Here is a 19,487-nt window from a genome sequence, read left to right as displayed (position 1 = left end):
AGGAACTTCTCTAGGCAAGAAACACAAGAGAAGGAAAACACCTACAATAACAAACCCAAAACATTTAAGAAAATGGGAATAGGAACATACATATCGATAATTACCTTGAATGTAAATGGATTAAATGCTCCCACCAAAAGACACAGGCTGGCTGAATGGATACAAAAACAAGACCCATATATATGCTGTCTACAAGAGACCCACTTCAGACCTAGAGACACATACAGACTGAAAGTGAGGGGATGGAAAAAGATATTCCATGCAAATGGAAATCAAAAGAAAGCTGGAGTAGCAATTCTCATATCAGACAAAATAGACTTTAAAATAAAGACTATTACAAGAGACAAAGAAGGACACTATATAATGATCAAGGGATCGATCCAAGAGGAAGGTATTACAATTGTAAATATTTATGCACCCAACATAGGATCACCTCAATACATAAGGCAAATACTAACAGCCATAAAAGGGGAAATCGACAGCAACACAATCATAGTAGGGGACTTTAACACCCCACTTTCACCAATGGACAGATCATCCAAAATGAAAATAAATAAGGAAACACAAGCTTTAAATGATACATTAAACAAGATGGACTTAATTGATATTTATAGGACATTCCACCCAAAAACAACAGAATACACATTTTTCTCAAGTGCTCATGGAACATTCTCCAGGATAGATCATATCTTGGGTCACAAATCAAGCCTTGGTAAATTTAAGAAAATTGAAATCGTATCAAGTATCTTTTCCGACCACAACGCTATGAGGCTAGATATCAATTACAGGAAAAGATCTGTAAAAAATACAAACACATGGAGGCTACACAATACACTACTTAATAACGAAGTGATCACTGAAGAAATCAAAGGGGAAATCAAAAAATACCTAGAAACAAATGACAATGGAGACACGACGACCCAAAACCTATGGGACGCAGCAAAAGCAGTGCTAAGAGGGAAGTTTATAGCAATACAAGCCTACCTCAAGAAACAGGAAACATCTCGAATAAACAACCTAACCTTGCACCTAAAGCAATTAGAGAAAGAAGAACAAAAAACCCCCAAAGCCAGCAGAAGGAAAGAAATCATAAAGATTAGGTCAGAAATAAATGAAAAAGAAATGAAGGAAACAATAGCAAAAATCAATGAAACTAAAAGCTGGTTCTTTGAGAAGATAAACAAAATTGATAAACCATTAGCCAGACTCATCAAGAGAAAAAGGGAGAAGACTCAAATCAATAGAATTAGAAATGAAAAAGGAGAAGTAACGACTGACACTGCAGAAATACAAACGATCATGAGAGATTACTACAAGCAACTCTATGCCAATAAAATGGACAACCTGGGAGAAATGGACAGATTCTTAGAAATGCACAAACTGCCGAGACTGAACCAGGAAGAAATAGAAAATATGAACAGACCAATCACAAGCACTGAAATTGAAACTGTGATTAAAAACCTTCCAACAAACAAAAGCCCAGGACCAGATGGCTTCACAGGCGAATTCTATCAAACATTTAGAGAAGAGCTAACACCTATCCTTCTCAAACTCTTCCAAAATATTGCAGAGGGAGGAACACTCCCAAACTCATTCTGCGAGGCCACCATCACCCTGATACCAAAACCAGACAAAGATGTCACAAAGAAAGAAAACTACAGGCCAATATCACTGATGGACATAGATGCAAAAATCCTCAACAAAATACTAGCAAACAGAATCCAACAGCACATTAAAAGGATCATACACCATGATCAAGTGGGGTTTATCCCAGGAATGCAAGGATTCTTCAACATACGCAAATCAATCAATGTGATACACCATATTAACAAATTGAAGGAGAAAAACCATATGATCATCTCAATAGATGCAGAGAAAGCTTTCGACAAAATTCAACACCCATTTATGATAAAAGCCCTGCAGAAAGTAGGCATAGAGGGAACTTTCCTCAACATAATAAAGGCCATATATGACAAACCCACAGCCAACATTGTCCTCAATGGTGAAAAACTGAAACCATTTCCACTAAGATCAGGAACAAGACAAGGTTGCCCACTCTCACCACTATTATTCAACATAGTTTTGGAAGTGTTAGCCACAGCAATCAGAGAAGACAAAGAAATAAAAGGAATCCAAATCGGAAAAGAAGAAGTAAAGCTGTCACTATTTGCAGATGACATGATACTATACATAGAGAATCCTAAAGATGCTACCAGAAAACTCCTAGAGCTAATCAATGAATCTGGTAAATTAGCAGGATACGAAATTAATGCACAGAAATCTCTTGCATTTCTATACACTAATGACGAAAAATCTGAAAGTGAAATTAAGAAAACACTCCCGTTTACCATTGCAACAAAAAGAATAAAATACCTAGGAATAAACCTACCTAAGGAGACAAAAGACCTGTATGCAGAAAATTATAAGACACTAATGAAAGAAATTAAAGATGATACAAATAGATGGAGAGATATACCATGTTCCTGGATTGGAAGAATCAACATTGTGAAAATGACTCTACTACCCAAAGCAATCTACAGATTCAATGCAATCCCTATCAAACTACCACTGGCATTTTTCACAGAACTAGAACAAAAAATTTCACAATTTGTATGGAAACACAAAAGACCCCGAATAGCCAAAGCAATCTTGAGAACGAAAAATGGAGCTGGGGGAATCAGGCTCCCTGACTTCAGACTATATTACAAAGCTACAGTAATCAAGACAGTTTGGTACTGGCACAAAAACAGAAATATAGATCAATGGAACAGGATAGAAAGCCCAGAGATAAACCCACACACATATGGTCACCTTATCTTTGATAAAGGAGGCAAGCATATACAGTGGAGAAAAGACAGCCTCTTCAATAAGTGGTGCTGGGAAAATTGGACAGCTACATGTAAAAGTATGAAATTAGAACACTCCCTGACACCATGCACAAAAATAAACTCAAAATGGATTAAAGACCTAAGTGTAAGGGCAGACACTATCAAACTCTTAGAGGAAAACATAGGCAGAACACTCTATGACATACATCACAGCAAGATTCTTTCTGACCCAGCTCCCAGAGAAATGGAAATAAGAACACAAATAAACAAATGGGACCTAATGAAACTTAAAAGCTTTTGCACAGCAAAGGAAACCATAAACAAGACCAAAAGACAACCATCAGAATGGGAGAAAATATTTGCAAATGAAGCAACTGACAAAGGATTAATCTCCAAGATTTACAAGCAGCTCATGCAGCTCAATAACAAAAAAACGAACAACCCAATCCAAAAATGGGCAGAAGACCTAAATAGACATTTCTCCAAAGAAGATATACAGATGGCCTACAGACACATGAAAGAATGCTCAACATCATTAATCATTAGAGAAATGCAAATCAAAACTACAATGAGATATCATCTCACACCGGTCAGAATGGCCATCATCAAAAAATCTAGAAACAATAAATGCTGGAGAGGGTGTGGAGGAAAGGGAACACTCTTGCACTGTTGGTGGGAATGTAAATTGATACAGCCACTATGGAGAACAGTATGGAGGTTCCTGAAAAAACTACAAATAGAACTACCATACGACCCAGCAATCCCACTACTGGGCATATACCCTGAGAAGACCATAGGTCAAAAAGAGTCATGTACCAAAATGTTCATTGCAGCTCTATTTACAATAGCCAGGACATGGAAGCAACCTAAATGTCCATCGACAGATGAATGGATAAAGAAGATGTGGCACATATATACAATGGAATATTACTCAGCCATAAAAAGAAATGAAATGGAGGTATTTGTAATGAGGTGGATGGAGTTAGAGTCTGTCATACAGAGTGAAGTAAGTCAGAAAGAGAAAAACAAATACAGTATGCTAACACATATATACGGAATCTAAGGGAAAAAAAAGGCCATGAAGAACCTAGTGGCAAGACGGGAATAAAGACACAGACCTACTAGAGAATAGACTTGAGGATATGGGGAGGGGGTGGGGTGAGATGTGACAGGGTAAGAGAGTGTCATGGACATATATACACTACCAAATGTAAAATAGATAACTAGTGGGAAGCAGCCGCATAGCACAGGGAGATCAGCTCGGTGCTTTGTGACCACCTAGAGGGGTGGGATGGGGAGGGTGGGAGGGAGGGAGATGCAAGAGGGAAGAGAAATGGGAACATATTGTATATGTATAACTGGTTCACTTTGTTATAAAGCAGAAGCTAACACACCATTGTAAGGCAATTATACTTCAATAAAGATGTTTAAAAAAAAAAAAAAAAAAAAAGAAGCTTACATTTTCGTGCTGGCAAATATGTTTCAGTGACCACCTGGCAATATTATGTAATACAGCAGCCTCATTCCCAAATGAGACTGGTAAAAATGATTTGATTATTGAATTGCGTGCAGAGTGAACGACAACTACTAATTTGTAACTAGGGCACTCAACTCTGAGTAAATCAGATGTGAACAGATGTAGAAAACCGACACAAAGGACAGAAGAAGAGACAGAAAGAGCGAGGGATTTGGTTTTAGAAACGGAAACAAACCTGGTAAAAATACAGAGAAAAATTACAGGAATCAATGAGTAGTTTACAGATTTGAAAAACCAACGTATCAGTTCTTGCCATTTTCTGTAGGGTAGTTTGTGAACCTCGGTGTTTGGACTGTGGGCTCCAATCTCAGCTTCAAACTTCTGGTCAAGTGCTCATCTCTAAAACCTCAGTTTCTCTAATCTGCAAAACGGGATTAACAATAGATAGCTCTGTGTGAAATTTGCACTGATCGTGTGTATTAAACACACAGTGATGTAATTGGCACAGTTCAGGCACTCAATACACATTATTCTTCCTCTCTGCCAGAGACTATGAGACAATGATAGCATGACCTTTTGCACTGATGGCCCTGAAACCCCTCACATCACTCAGTAACAAGAAGTAGAGGCAAAAGAGCATCCAATAAATTTAATGGAAACTGAGTTTTCTTAGAGGGAGAAATCAAGAATGGATTAACTGATACTTCTTGAAGGGATGTTTTGGACGGCTGGAGAAATCTAACAGAGAGGGAAAAGAAGAGAACATGCTATATGGAGAATTATTATTATAATGAAAAACTAATTATAGCTACCAGTTATTTCCTACATGCAACCCACTATGCTAAGCAATCTATACATCACATTATTTAATGCTCACAAAGTCTCTATGAATAAGGTAACAGATTCCCATTTTACAAATGAAGGAACTGAGGCGAGGGAGATTAGGTAATTTTCCTAAAGTGATGAATGCTAAGTAAGTAGCAGAACCAGACCACTGTTAAAAGCAGCATGCCCAGGGACCATTCACACCACTCAGGAGAAGCCATTTATAATCAGGACTCTCACAAGTCTCTGGGAATTCTTGGCCAGCAGAAGTGACGATTTCAAGAACTGACAAAAGGGGCTACCTCCACTGATATAATGGCAAACTTTTTAAAGCCACATGATATAATATACTCCAGGGCTATTCATTATGAATGGTAATAATCAATAATCAATAAAAGCAATCATGCTCAGGCTCTAGTTTTCCTAAGACCACTCCTTCCGAGGAGTTATTAAAATCATTTCAATTCTTCAATATTAAATGTCACACAGAAAATAACCTCTTGCAAAATGTTGGGTTCATCACATTTTAAGAATTAATACTTTAGGTCATTTTAATCAGTTTCTGATATATGCAGTTTTCAGAAAGCACTTCAGGGAAGAACACTGGGGCCATGACTAATAATGACAAGAATATGAACTATATTCTTCATATACATACTGGAACCAGAACATTACTGAAGTACTTTACCATCTTAAGTATTTAGGAAGCTTTAAATAAAAAATAAATTTGCCTTTTTCACTGAAATTGAGCATCCTTTTTTTCAGGCATAAAACTTCAAACTTATTAATTTCATGGCTATATTTTAAAATGGGTGCCAGTACCAGCTAGATGACTGCATGATAAGTGTCTTAAAAGTTCAAGAAAAGGCACTAAATTTTTCACAGTATTTGTGTTTCATTCTCAGTGTAATAAAAATATGCCACCCCCTTAATAATGAATAATAGATTCTCAGTTTGATTTACCTGCATGGATTAAATGTCATGTTTGAAAAGTTGCTATTTTATTCATATTGGATTTCCCTCCAGTAAAACAAAAATGGTGCCCATCTACTACTATAATAATGATACCTTGCCACACTCATGTATAAATATTAACTGGTTGATATACTTCTGAAAATTCTATAGAACCGTGAAAGAGTCCGATAACACAGTGAGTTTAAGTCAGGTTTTCTCTGGAGCTTCTGAGGTGCCTATATGTGCCATACAATTAGCCAAAACCCACTACAATAGGGGAGCCTTATTTCTTTTTTTCTTTTTTTTCTTTTTGGCTGTGTTGTGCAGCATGTGGGATCTTGGTTCCCCGACCAGGGATCGAACCCACGTCCCCTGCGTTGGAAGCACGGAGTCTTAACCACTGGATTGCCAGGGAAATCCCTAGACCTTATTTCAATGATGCCAAATTTACGTATTGAACTCTAAAAGGTTGAAGCAAATTGTTGCTTCTTCTTTCCCACTGAATAAAAGGACAATTCATTGTCACCAGTTCTTCATGAACCCCTCTATTACTTTTTCAGGACCACCATAGCAAAGGACCACTGACTGGATGGCTTTAACAACAAGAATTTATTTTCTCACAGTTCTGGAACTGGACATCCAAGATCAAGGTGTCGGCAGGACTGGTTTCTTCTGAGGCCTCTCTCCTTGTTTTGTCTCCCTGTGTCCCCACATGGTCTTTCCTCTTTGTGTGTCTGTGTCAATCTCCTCCTCTTTAAGGACACCAGTCATATTAGATTAGGGCCCACCCCAATGTCCTCGTCTTAACTTACCCACCTCTTTAAAGACCCTGTCTCCAAACTTAGTCACATTCTGAGGTACTGGGATTTAGGGCCTCAGCCTATGAATTTGGGGGAAACATGATTCAGTCCATAACAGCCCCCCTATTTATCCACTTCCATCTCCCACATCTTCTTTTTCACATACACGCAGCATAACTAAAGGACAAGACATTGCACACAGGACTCAAATGCCTTTTGGGTGAACCACCTCTGAATTTAGACACATAATGATTCTTTTTCCTTAAGCACACAAGGTTAAATTTGCAGAAGCTACCCAAGCAATTTAAGAAGAGAGCCCTGACTTTATTTCTCCAACTCTCGATGTAGTTCTTGGTCACAGAAGGGGCTAAATAAGTTCTTCAGTTATCTATTGCTGCATAACAAACTACTCCAAAATTCAGTGACTTGAAACAACCTTTGTCTACATCTCCCCATCATGTAGATCAGAAAATTACAGATGACTCAGCAAAGTAGCTCATCTACTCCACAAGGCATTGGCTGGGGCCACTTGGCGCCACTCTTCTATTACCTGTACTTTTTTCCTAAGTTTGAAGTGATTATATATTTATTTATCAACTCCACTTCTCCTTTGCATAGTTAGACAGCTATGACTAATAAAATGAAGGTAAGTGTGAGCTCAGTTAATGTGGTTCCAGAACAGGAGCACATGCTTGTTGAGAACTAGACTTTTACATGTAGTTTTTTTAATTCTCTGATTTTCTTAACAAAGAGCTTAAGTTGTCTCCTGTAATCAGAAAGGCCAATACAGCTATCTGTCACTTGAAAATGTCAAAAATCATCTGGAGAAATTTCTTCTTGATCTTTAAAATAATCAAGTTGGCAGTTAACATAACATCAACCGATGCATTTGGGGAGGTCCCCATGCATGCCTAAGTACTCTGGAAATTTCTAGAAGGCACACCAGAGGGCTGTCATCTACCTGTTCACTAGAGAATGAGCTTAGTCGAGTTTGCTCATGCCTCATGGAAGTGAGTTTATGGGCTCACTTCTCTCTTTTGAATATTTTACCTAAAATATTATTTTTACAGGTTAAAGAGGGGAGATGAGACTAAATAAACATGAGTTGTAAAACAATAAAATAATGATATTTATTTCCGTATTCATTACCAGTGACAGGCTCCCCATATATAATTAATGTTAAAATAATATCATTTTATCTGAATTCATGTGTTTCTTCTCAATCAGATTTATTTCTATTTTAGAAACTACTGGTACACGATTTGGCTCTTAAGATTATCTTAACATTTCCTCGTAGTACTTATTGTTGGTAAATTGAACTTACATTAAACCTGTTGCACCTCTATAACTAGAGTTTCACATTTCATTTTCTTTTCTCTTTTAGAAGTAGTTATTGAATACCTACTATGTACAAGTACTGTATGCTCCAGAAGACACACCAATAAATACAGTATGGCCTCTGCTCTCAAACACCTGAACTCTTGTTGGAGTTAATTAATGTGCATAGACAATAGCAAAAATGACTGAGTTTGGAAGCCAAAGGATAAGTAGGAGTTAACATTGGGGACAAATGTCCAATGGCACACCAGAACTTGGAGGATATTTGGAGCTTGGGTACAGCTCAAGATAAAAGGGTGGTTGGGAGACTTCCCTGGTGGCGCAGTGGTTAGGAGTCCGCCTGCCAATGCAGGGTCCACAGGTCCAAGCCCTGGTCCGGAAAGATCCCACATGCCGCGGAGCAACTAAGCCCGTGCACCACAACTACTGAGCCTGGGCTCTAGAGCCCACGAGCCACAACTACTGAAGCCCACGTGTCACAACTACTGAAGCCCATGGGCCTAGAGCCCGTGCTCCTCAACAAGAGGAGCCCCCGTTCGCCGCAACTAGAGAAAGCCCACGCGCAACGAAGACCCAACACAGCCAAAAATTAATTAATTAATTAATTATTTAAAAATGTGGTTGGGTGGCTGGGTCCATGGAGGGAGGCTGGCTCTGTTAGATGAGCATGAAGCTGTGGAAGGAGGCTGAGGCCACATTACCAGCATCTTTGCATCCACGGAAAAAAGCTTAATTTATCCTAAGAGCAATGGGGAGTCAACAAATGGGGTTTTTTTAAAGATTTTTTTTTTTTTTGACGTGGACCAATTTTAAAGTCTTTATTGAATGTTATAATATTGCTTCTGTTTTATGTTTTGGTTTTTTGGCTGCCAGGCATGTGGGATCTTAGCTCCCCGACCAGAGATTGAACCCACATCCCGTGCACTGGAAGGAGAAGTCAATTACTGGACCACCAGGGAAGTCCTGTCAACAAATGGTTTTAAAAAGGAAGTGATGAAGTGATGTGATGGAAAGACTGTTTTAGTTAATGATGATCACGGGGACATTGGTGATCCACTGGGGTTAGTGGAAAACCCTTTATGGAGTTAGGAAGCAAGAGTTGAGTATCCAGAGTTACGAGGCAAGGGTTTCATTCCCAACATTGTCCTAATAAGTTATATGGTTTGGGGTAACTTGCATTATTTCTCCAAAATTAGGTTTCTCATCCGTGAAATAGAAATAATGTCTATGTCATTTATTTATTTTGAGGTTAAATGTCATAATGTCAATGAAGGCAGTAAACTCTACTTTGTTCTAAAAATACTGGTTTTAGAAAGAACTTAGGATACAAAGGTATAAGTATTGTTCATAATTGCTCATTTGTCCTTTCAAACAATATAATCGTGGACATGCTAGAAAGAGAAATAATAATGGCGTACTTTAGTTAACCGAAACTTTATTTTAGGAATATATTTGGGTTTTGTTCATTGCTTGTTTTTAGAGCTGGCTTGTTCTTAATTTTAAAATATTTTGTCCTCACCCTATTAGTGGTAACATTAAAAGATCAATGAGGTAAGGCTTCTTGTGATGACCATTTTATGGTTGAGATAGAGTGAAAGCTCTAAGTCATTTTGCTAAGTAGGTTTTGGAACCAGAATTCAAATCAAGGTGAAGAGCACACACTTAACCATTATCCCACCAAGTCTTGGCCTCCTGTATTTATTCTTCATATTTCAATATATAAGAAAACTTTCTATGACAGCATTTTCAAAACATTTTATTTGTAATTAAAATGTATTTTATTTCCATTATCCAGAGAAAAAGCCTCAGCACAAATAAGAAAAAGCAGATCCCCTTGAACGTAAGAGACAGATAAATGCCTGCTCACTGTGATTCCGTCATCTGGAAGTCTGTGTCATCACGTTCTGTTTTTCGACATCCCTTTTGCTGTAGATTCTTTGCTATAGAGTGTGCTTTTAAATATTGTCCAAGGAAATTATGTCACGTGTTTGACTTCTTCCTTAAGGAATCCTCGAGATTGCCACACTTTAAGACAAATCACTTTTGACTTTAAATTAGTATTCATGAAATTTTATTATTCACACTGACAGGTGATCCCCAAAACACCAAACCAAACAAAACAGATGTACTTATCGAATAAAATGGGGTTAAGTACCATCAAAATCAAGTGATTTTTTTTTCCCCTTGGTGACACAAACCCTCAGTCCAAGACACGGTTTTATTTTCTGTGTGGTGCAGGGTAATGTGAAAAGAGAAATATGCAGGCCTAAATTGAAGGAAACCATGGTCTTAATGGAATCATGATAGAAATCGTTCCAGAATGCTACATCCTTCCAGAAAAAATAACCCTGTAATATCAGCAAATTCAGAGTCAGCATGGGTTACCTGCTCCACACAGAGGGCCTGGTCATGTTTATTACAGATCTGCCAGAGGCTTAGCCCAACATGAGCACATGACCTTTCAAAACATTTTTTAAATTCATTAATCAATGTTCTTTGCCTGAATTTTGCTGGTTTTTCTTCTTTAACCTACTAGTTATATCCTTTTTTAAGTTGGCCGATCCCTGTGCCAGTGAAAATGAGAATTGCAAGCATAACAGTTCTATCTAATAATTAACAAAATGGTCTTTTGGCCCAGATACCATTACCAAAGTTCAAGAATGATATTTTAAAACGTCACCCTTTTGGGCGACAAGACAATTATAACAATCATTGCAATTCTTAATGTGTGACTTCACATTTTTAAAAAGTACTGTAATACGTCTTCTCTTTCAATCATCTATGCAGCTCTAAAAATTCCATATTTATTTATTCACATGAATGTATTTGAAACCAAGTATAACTAAAGAAAGAGCAAAATCTTTCACCAAATTTCCAAAGTATCTATCCAGTGTTCTTATAATAATATTTTCCTAATTTAATGTTTTCCTACAGTAATGTTTTCTATAACTTTTAATATTTCTAATTGTAAACAAGGTGGATTCCCACACATATATGAATCAGTGGTTTCCAAACTGGAGTGGACCTGTCCTGTGAAAGTAGAAATGCCCTAGCCCCAACCTTTGATTTAACTTTGAGTTTTTATTGAGTTAATGAGTTGGAGAAATAATCATTTCATTATACAAATTATCTGATCTTTTATTCTTTCTTTTTCTATTCAAGTGCTCTTAATTGCCTGATATTTTATTAAAATGGAACAGAAAGGGAATATTTTTATTTGTTTAATATTTATTTTATATCTCATACTTATTTAATATTCTTTTGTAAAGTTATAAAACCTTTCAAATATAGAAGTTTCGAAAGAATAACACAAAATGGCTTTGGTTCTTGCACTCTTCCTTATTCTTGAAAGATATCCTTTGTTAATTCTTTGAGCAAGGTCCTGTGACGGGTATATTTGTTATGGGTTGAATGGTGTACCCCAGAAGAAGAACCCTAACCCCCAATACCTCAGAAAGTGACCTGATTTGGAAATAGGATCTTTGCAGATGTAACCCAGTTAAGATGAGGTCATCACTGTGGACCCTAATCACATATGACTGGTGTCCTTATAAAAAGGGGAAATTTGGACACAGGCAGACACATACAGAGGAAAGCTGATGTGAAGATAGCACACAGGGAGAATGCCATGGGAAGCCAGAGGATTGGAGTGATGCACCTACAAGCCAGGGAACACCCGGGGCTACCGGAAGCTGGGAAAGAGGCACAGAACTGTTTTTCCCAAGCATCTTCAGAGAGAGAGTATGACACTGCTGACACCGTGAGTCCAGACTTCTGGCCTCTGGAACTGTAAGACAATAAAACTCTTCGTTTTAAGCCAGTAGGTTTGTGGTACTTGGTTTTGGCAGCTTTAAGAAACTAACACAATATTCTTAGTCAAAAACATTTCTACTCATTTGGAACATCTCTGCCCCAACTCTTGAATGATAGGTTAGGTAAATATCTTTTTAAATTAATTTTCTTCCAGAATTTTGCATATATTATTCAATTGTCTTTAGTCCTCTACTGTTGGTCTCTGCAGTGTCACTACAATGTGTCCACATGTGGACTGTTTTACTTTGTCCTGCCCAGAATTTCTGCTCCCTTAATCTGAGAGTTTGTGTCTTCCAGCAAGTCTGGGAAATTAGTGGCTGTTGTCTCTTTAGGTAATGTTTATTCTCCCTTCCTCTCTACCTCTACTTCTGAAAATTTTATAAGATATATGTTAGACCTTCTCTTCCATGTCTTTTCAAATCACTTTTTCCATTTCTTTTTTCTCTGTGTTATAGTTTAGGAAATTTCCTCAGATCTGTCTTCCAACTCATTGGTTCTCCACTGAGAGGGTCTCGTCTGTATAACACATCTTTGGAATTTTTAATTTCAACTAGTATATTTTTTTCCATCAAGAGAAATAAAATTTAAATCAGAGGCTAGATAGAGAAAGAGAAGTTTCTTGTTATTTCCCCTCTATTGGTGGGAAGATTTTTTTGGTCTAGTCTATCTCTTTTAGACTAGTCTTGAATATCCTAGATTTATGCAAGAGACTTTCTTTCAACATTCCATACTTAATGGGCCCAAGGCCTCATCTCCTGACTGGTCACTGAAATTCAAAATTTTAGATTAATAAGATTGATCATTTCTTCTCCCCTCTCCCAGGCAGCCAGAGCCTCGGTTTACCCACTCCCCGTATGGTTTACAGTTCCCTCTTCATTTCTGATTCCCAGGGAGATCCCTTTCTTTCTTGAATGTTTGTCTAATGCATCTAAAAGGCTTAACTAACATCTCATTTAAAATATCCAGATATTTATAGAACATAATCTGAAAACGATATATGCCTTTGACTTCTGATTCTGGCAGGATGGTAGAGTAAGATAATCTAAACATTCAATTTAGTTTATCATCCTGCCAGAACCAAAAGTCGAGAGGCATATTTTTTGGAATGTTTCTTCCCAAAGATCCTAGCCTCATTTCTGTTAATGAATACAATCTACAAAGAAGGCAGTGTTTCTATTTGAGAGAATTCCAAGATTAATGTCAAGAGATACATAGGTTCCAAATGTCTCTACCAAGGAATTATTCAATATCTTCAAGCAAGATGAGACTAAGTTTAGACTCCATAACAATTTAATTTAATACGATTCTTACAGTAACTCAAATAAAGGAGTTGTTATTACCTCATTTTACATGAGGGGACTGAAGCTAAAATTAGTCAGTTCATCGTATTTGAACATCTCCATCTTACAATACAGGAAAATGGACGTTAAAGTGTGGAAATACTGGGGACAAAATCCAAATGATAGTATCAGAAGTAAGACCGTGGATGTTTGGAGGGCTATTACCTTGGGCTTACCAATATATCTGCTGCCTGACTTAGAGGCTTATCAAACCCTATAAGCAAACTTTTCACCTTAACCTTCGATTGTTTGCCTACTGGTCCAGCTTGATACCAAAGAGAAGCCACCTTTGATGCTATAACATTGTACCCTCATTCCAAGCTCCATTAACAATGTAACCTTACAGACGTATAATGCAGACATTTCCTCAGCAGACTCAGTGCTTCTCCTGTAATGAAGACTTGCCCTTTCATTTGGGCCATACCTTCTCTGTCCCTCCTGTCTGTGTAGGAATAGATGACCATCTCTCCTCGATTAACATTGGTAAGATGTCCTGCACTCTCAAACAACCATATGAAGCCAACTTCTCCTGTTCATGGAGAAATGACCCTGTCTTAGGCTTGTATGTGAAAAGAAATGATGTAAATATCTTAGATGCCCCTATATCAGTTACATACACAAGCACATTTGTGTGTTTTTGCACGTGTATTCCTACTATTGAAAAATGACATTTCTTTAAACCTTGCTGTTATAACTGTCAGTCTCCCACAGACTGCTAGCAGAGTGACCTGGCAGGCAGAATTGTGTGGTTAGTGGAAAAGTTTGCTAGAACCCAGTGGAATGAACAGAACTTTGAGCCACAGCCTTTTTATTCTGAAATCAAACAGCCTCAGATGACTTCTCTTTCCTGTCAAGTTCTAGAGCGCTTTTCTTGTTTTTGTCTTTGTCCTGAATTTTTGTACTTTTCTTACACACACTGAATGTGAAACACCCTAGTAGATTTCTCTGGGGATCCAGGATTTTGCTAGGTGATACCAAGGGATGGATATAATTCAGTGACATTTTGTCAGGCTGTTAAACAATACATTTTCCTTGGCTGTGGCAGGAAGTAATTATTTTGGTTTGTTTGCTTCTGACACAGGGAAAGAAAATTTGGGGTTGTTATTTCAGCTCTTCCAAGATACTTTTTGTTCTGTTTGGCAGGAAGGGGAAAATGCATTTCAGTGTTGGAGGAACGACCGGCCTCTGCTTTGCCCTACGGACTTGATGCGCTTTTCAACACTGTGAACATTTTTTGGCAACATCCGTCTCTTAGGGGTTTTGCTCCCTGTCCCTGAAGACATTCTTGATGCACCTCTTTGTCCTCTAATCCCTCTTGACATTTAACCTGTAGCACTCTCTGTTAGGATTATTCATCAGCATGCATGGAATATGCTCAAAGCAAACAAAGCAATACATGTGGCTTCTGCACTCAGAGTTCACACCTCTACTGGGGGAGCTGGGGATGGCCATCTAAACCAATAATAACAATAAAAAGAACATTTTAGGGCTTCCCTGGTGGCGCAGTGGTTGAGAATCTGCCTGCCAATGCAGGGGACACGGGTTCGAGCCCTGGTCTGGGAGGTTCCAACATGCTGCGGAGCAACTGGGCCCGTGAGCCACAACTACTGAGCCTGCGCGTCTGGAGCCTGTGCTCCGCAACAAGAGAGGCCGCGATAGTGAGAGGCCCGCGCACGGCGATGAAGAGTGGCCCCCGCTCGCCGCAACTGGAGAAAGCCCTAGCACAGAAACGAAGACCCAACATAGCAATCAATCAATCAATCAATAAAAATAAATAAATTAAAAAAAAGAACATTTTAGAGTGCTTTTCAATGTAAAACAGCTATTTATGCAGATGGCTCTAGATAGCAAGCTCTTCGAATGGTATATTTGGTAACCTAGCTCCAAGATTTAAAATGGTAGCTACTTAATTAAACTGTACCAAAAGAATGTAGTTGCCCATTAAGTACAGATTAGACCTTTTTTAAAATTATTAACTAAAATCTTAGCTAGCACCACATTCCTGAAATTGCTCTGATATAAGTAGTGAAAACCAAGATCTTATGTCAGGGGCTGAATTACATCTGCTGTCTTCGTGTCACTTGTCCTCAAAGTCTGGTTCTATGGGGACAGCGTGCTCCCCCAGGGGGTAAATCCTCTCCATACCCACCCCTGACTAACGCCTCTCACATGTGTCTCACACATGTTAACAGGGCTTTTGGGATCATTTGTTAGAGAAGAAATTGTTAACCACCATTGTTCTCAAGCAAAGGTTAATTCAAAAGTTGTTCAAGATATAAGCATTCATCATATATATTAAAATGAAAGTCCCCTGGTAAGCATTTATGGGCTTCCCCATCAAAGAGACAGAATAATTATAACAATAATAATCACAGAAGCTTCTGAATTCTTACTATGTATTGACAGTGTGTATTTCCACGATCATCTCAGTCATTTTTTGTAATGCTTCTGATAGGCAGATATTTTTATTCCCATTTCACAGATGAGCCAACTGAGGCTTGGTTCCTCAGTGAGTCTTGTCAGCCCGGGAGCCTTGTGTTACCTACACTGATTCTTACAATGTTTGTCTTATTCCTTCAAATTAATAGTGTAGAAAGCAATTCTATATTTTCAAACAGTCCATTCTCATGCCTGGCATCTAACGCACCAGCACACAGTAAAGGTTCTGGGACTAACCCAGCCCCTTCCTTTCTTCTCCTTGGGCTGGAGTTCCCTGTCTTCGTCAGTCCGGTGCTGATGCCCCAGAGAAAGCTACGCTTATCCTCTCTCCTTCCAAAGGTGACTTGAAGATCTTGGACCCCCGCTTCTCATCCCTGCATCCAGGAACACTCTCTAATCTTACCTTCCCCTTTCTCTCTCGCCCAGCACTGTCCCATCCAGATTCCCTTTGCGTGGTAAACACATTCCCCTATATCCATAATCTATTTTCTGAACAACCTCCAACATTTCTTCTTACCTAAATCTGGGTTCTCACCTAAAATCAGTGTCCCTGGCTGCCTACAAATGTATACAGATACCGCACATAAAATACACACGTTAGTGACCTCTTGTCATGTAAATCCTGAAAAGGTGAAGAACTATACCAAGGATCCACAGTAATGATCTTGATAAAGAAGGATGGCATTCCATTTTACACAGGACTAAGGGTGTCCATGTACCGGCCACAACACAGTGCTTGGCCCATACTGAGTGTTTATTGGGTATTTGCTGAATGAATGAATGAAATCCTTTCTGTTTACTACACAAAGCTGAGTACCTAAAACCATCTCTAGAGGTGAAAAGCTGGACAGATAGGAGCAGATAGTGGTACGTGTGCAAAAAGACCAGCTTACCACATAAAGGCTTTCGTGGAAATACAGCCCCACATCATAAAAATTTCCATCATGCCTCAGTGGGTGTGTTCTGGTCTTCAGCTGCTCCGTCGGGCACCACGGCAAGACACGGCCACCTGGTCGACCAAGCAGGGACGCTTTGAGGAAGTAGGAGCCTTGGGGAGCCTTGTTCTTGAGACCCCTCATGCATTTCATCTGTATTTGAAGAGGCTGAGGTGACCGACTCTGCTCAACCCAAAGAAAAGACAGGTTTCTTGAATTTCTTGAATGATGCAGGAACTGGGGGAAACCATACAATTAGCCACAGCGCGCTTCTCAGGGAGGGAAAAATAGACAATTATTTTTACTCAACCTGTAATTGTCAGGTATTAGCCGTGATAACAGAGGAGGACACACGACATGTAATTAGGGGGTCAAAAGACAAGCCTACCGATTATGCGAGGGAAAGTTGAGCCAGGTTTTAAGTGTGGTATGTTAATGATCTGTGACATCAGAAACCATTCATCTATTGTAATAAGATAGAATGAACAGGAAACCAACACTTCTAAAAACCACACAGTGGGCCTTTTAAGATACCTGGGCTGGGTGAACATGGGCAGTAAGCTTGAAAGGTGACAGCCCTTACCTCTCATACTAATCACAGACCATGGGCCCCACTGATTAGTGATGTGCAAAACAGGTCAGACGAACACCTCACCTGATCAAATACTTGTATTTAATTTGAACATGAGGTCACCTTGCCCCACAGGCTTCAAGTGAGATTCAAAAAATAAAGAAAGAAGAGCAGTTCTATGTGCTTTAACCTAAAACTTGGCATAAATTGCATGTAACTGAAGTATATGACTGAAGATTATTTTACAGGACATTTGAATTTCTTTGCTTACCTTTGGCTGGGACAAATAGGCCATTCATTTTTGGTAAATGCTGAAAAGTTGGTACAAATTGATAAGGTTTTTAGTGGACCATTGTTTCAGAATACACAAAAATTAAACTGGGATTATTAATAACTAAAATGTCAGAAAGTCATGTTTTCCACCCTAATAGTCTTCAGAATAATTTGACCTTGAAAAATTCTCTATTACATCATGCTTTAAGCAAAATTAATGTCATTTTTGGAATCAGGTTACTCTCCTAACTACCTGTGTTGGTAGCACCACCCGTTAATCTGCAGTTAACAGTAAGCCCTTTTTAATCCTGCCTAGACTTTATTTTGTGAGAGATAATATATATTTCCATATAGACAGTATGCTTCTGGAATCAAATCACAGTTAAACCAACAGTGAAAGTTGCTAAACTTCTTTTGTTTTTTCATACAACTCAGACTTAAACACTAATCAGAATAACAACCACTTTTTGGTTTAATTAGAAAATCTTAGTTAACAATAGAGACTTAACCTTAGTATTTTGATTTCCAAAAATATTTTAAAAACTAACACCATGTGAATAAACAAGACAATCTCTTTAAACCTCAAGGCAGGATTACTGATGCAGGCAGACTGAGTTATTAAACACATTCTAAATTAAGTGCCTCTATGAATTTTATACTGAGATATATTGTGATAGTTTTGCATGCCAAATGTGACATTTTGTATTTTAGATTCATCTTCTGCAGTAATTCTGGAAATGTCATACAAACAAAGGTTTTTGTCATTTACCAATGGAATTACTATGCATGGCCCCTCAGCCATCTCTTTGCTGGCTCTTGTCGTTGTTTCCAGTCAGCAAGCCATAAAAAATCTTTATCTCTCTGAAACACAGCAATTTGGAAGATAATCGAATGGTGACTAGGGGGCAGAAAGGCCAGTCTGAGGAATTATACCACAATCTCTCCTGCATTTACAACCTTCCTCAGAGCAAGTGTCAGCCAAGTAGGGAGAGGAGATAGAAGATTCATCAAATCTCAAGCCTTGTCTCATTTGCATGGTGTCAAGTCTGCCTCATTGTATAGTGAGAACCCAGCCTGGTACCATGGACACCGTTTCGAAGAATTCCAGTGGCTTCGCGATGGAGCGTTTTAGCTGTTCTATTTTAACCTAGAATTCTCAAAATTAGTTACTAAGACCTGCTAGATCTCTGTTTCTCTAAAGGGTCCTATGGGAAGAAAAGCACAACAGGAAAGTGAGTCGATGAAATTGATCTTAGATTTAACTTATTACATCAGAGGAAAAAAGTCTCAAGAGCCTCACCTTCCAGCACGGCCAAGGCCATGCTGCTCCCTTTGATTGGTGGGTTACTTCTGTGAGGATACCAAGCTTGGCTCCGCTGCCTTCTTTACAAACATTTAGGTCTGCAATTACTGGTTGACTTGGAGCTCTGCAGCAGGTATAGGAAGAGGGGAGATATTAGGAAGAGAAATTGACAATGCAGGATAATAAAAAGGTTTGCCTTTGGTACCACTGCACAATCTGATGTTTCCCTTAAACCTTTTCTCAGAATAACTGGGAGTTAGAGAAACACATCACAGATGCTGCAGTGGATTCAAGTTGGGAGGTGAGTAGTTTTTGAAATGAGACCCTATTAGGTATGACTCACTATATGAGCTACTGACCTCCCAACAATTAAAATATGGCTTGTTTCAGAAATCACCAGAAGATCAAATATTTGATAAAATATGTTACCACTTCATTTTCTACCACCACCCTTTCAATCTTATAAATTGTTGGAGGAACTATGGGGAAAATTATTTAAATAGATGAATAGCTGATATGACATAACCATTTTCTTTTTTTTTAAATGCAATGTCCAGAGATCAAGATCTATTTCTACCCTCAGAAAGTTCC

General features: G+C 38.5%; 1 protein-coding gene across 1 annotated transcript in view; it reads right to left on the bottom strand.

Annotated features, from left to right (window-relative positions):
• The window catches only part of LOC137774129 (uncharacterized), a gene marked incomplete at its 5' end in the record, with an annotated part of 281,651 nt that overhangs the window by 196,698 nt on the left and 65,466 nt on the right, over positions 1-19,487 (bottom strand). Inside the window, 2 exon segments of the mRNA XM_068559236.1 lie at positions 16,708-16,932; positions 18,894-19,020. Coding sequence (XP_068415337.1) covers positions 16,708-16,932; positions 18,894-19,020 — 352 coding nt within the window.

Source organism: Eschrichtius robustus, chromosome 12 (assembly GCF_028021215.1).
Source record: "Eschrichtius robustus isolate mEscRob2 chromosome 12, mEscRob2.pri, whole genome shotgun sequence".
NCBI classification, from domain to species: Eukaryota; Metazoa; Chordata; class Mammalia; order Artiodactyla; family Eschrichtiidae; genus Eschrichtius; species Eschrichtius robustus.
This window is presented reverse-complemented; position numbering and strand designations above follow the sequence as displayed.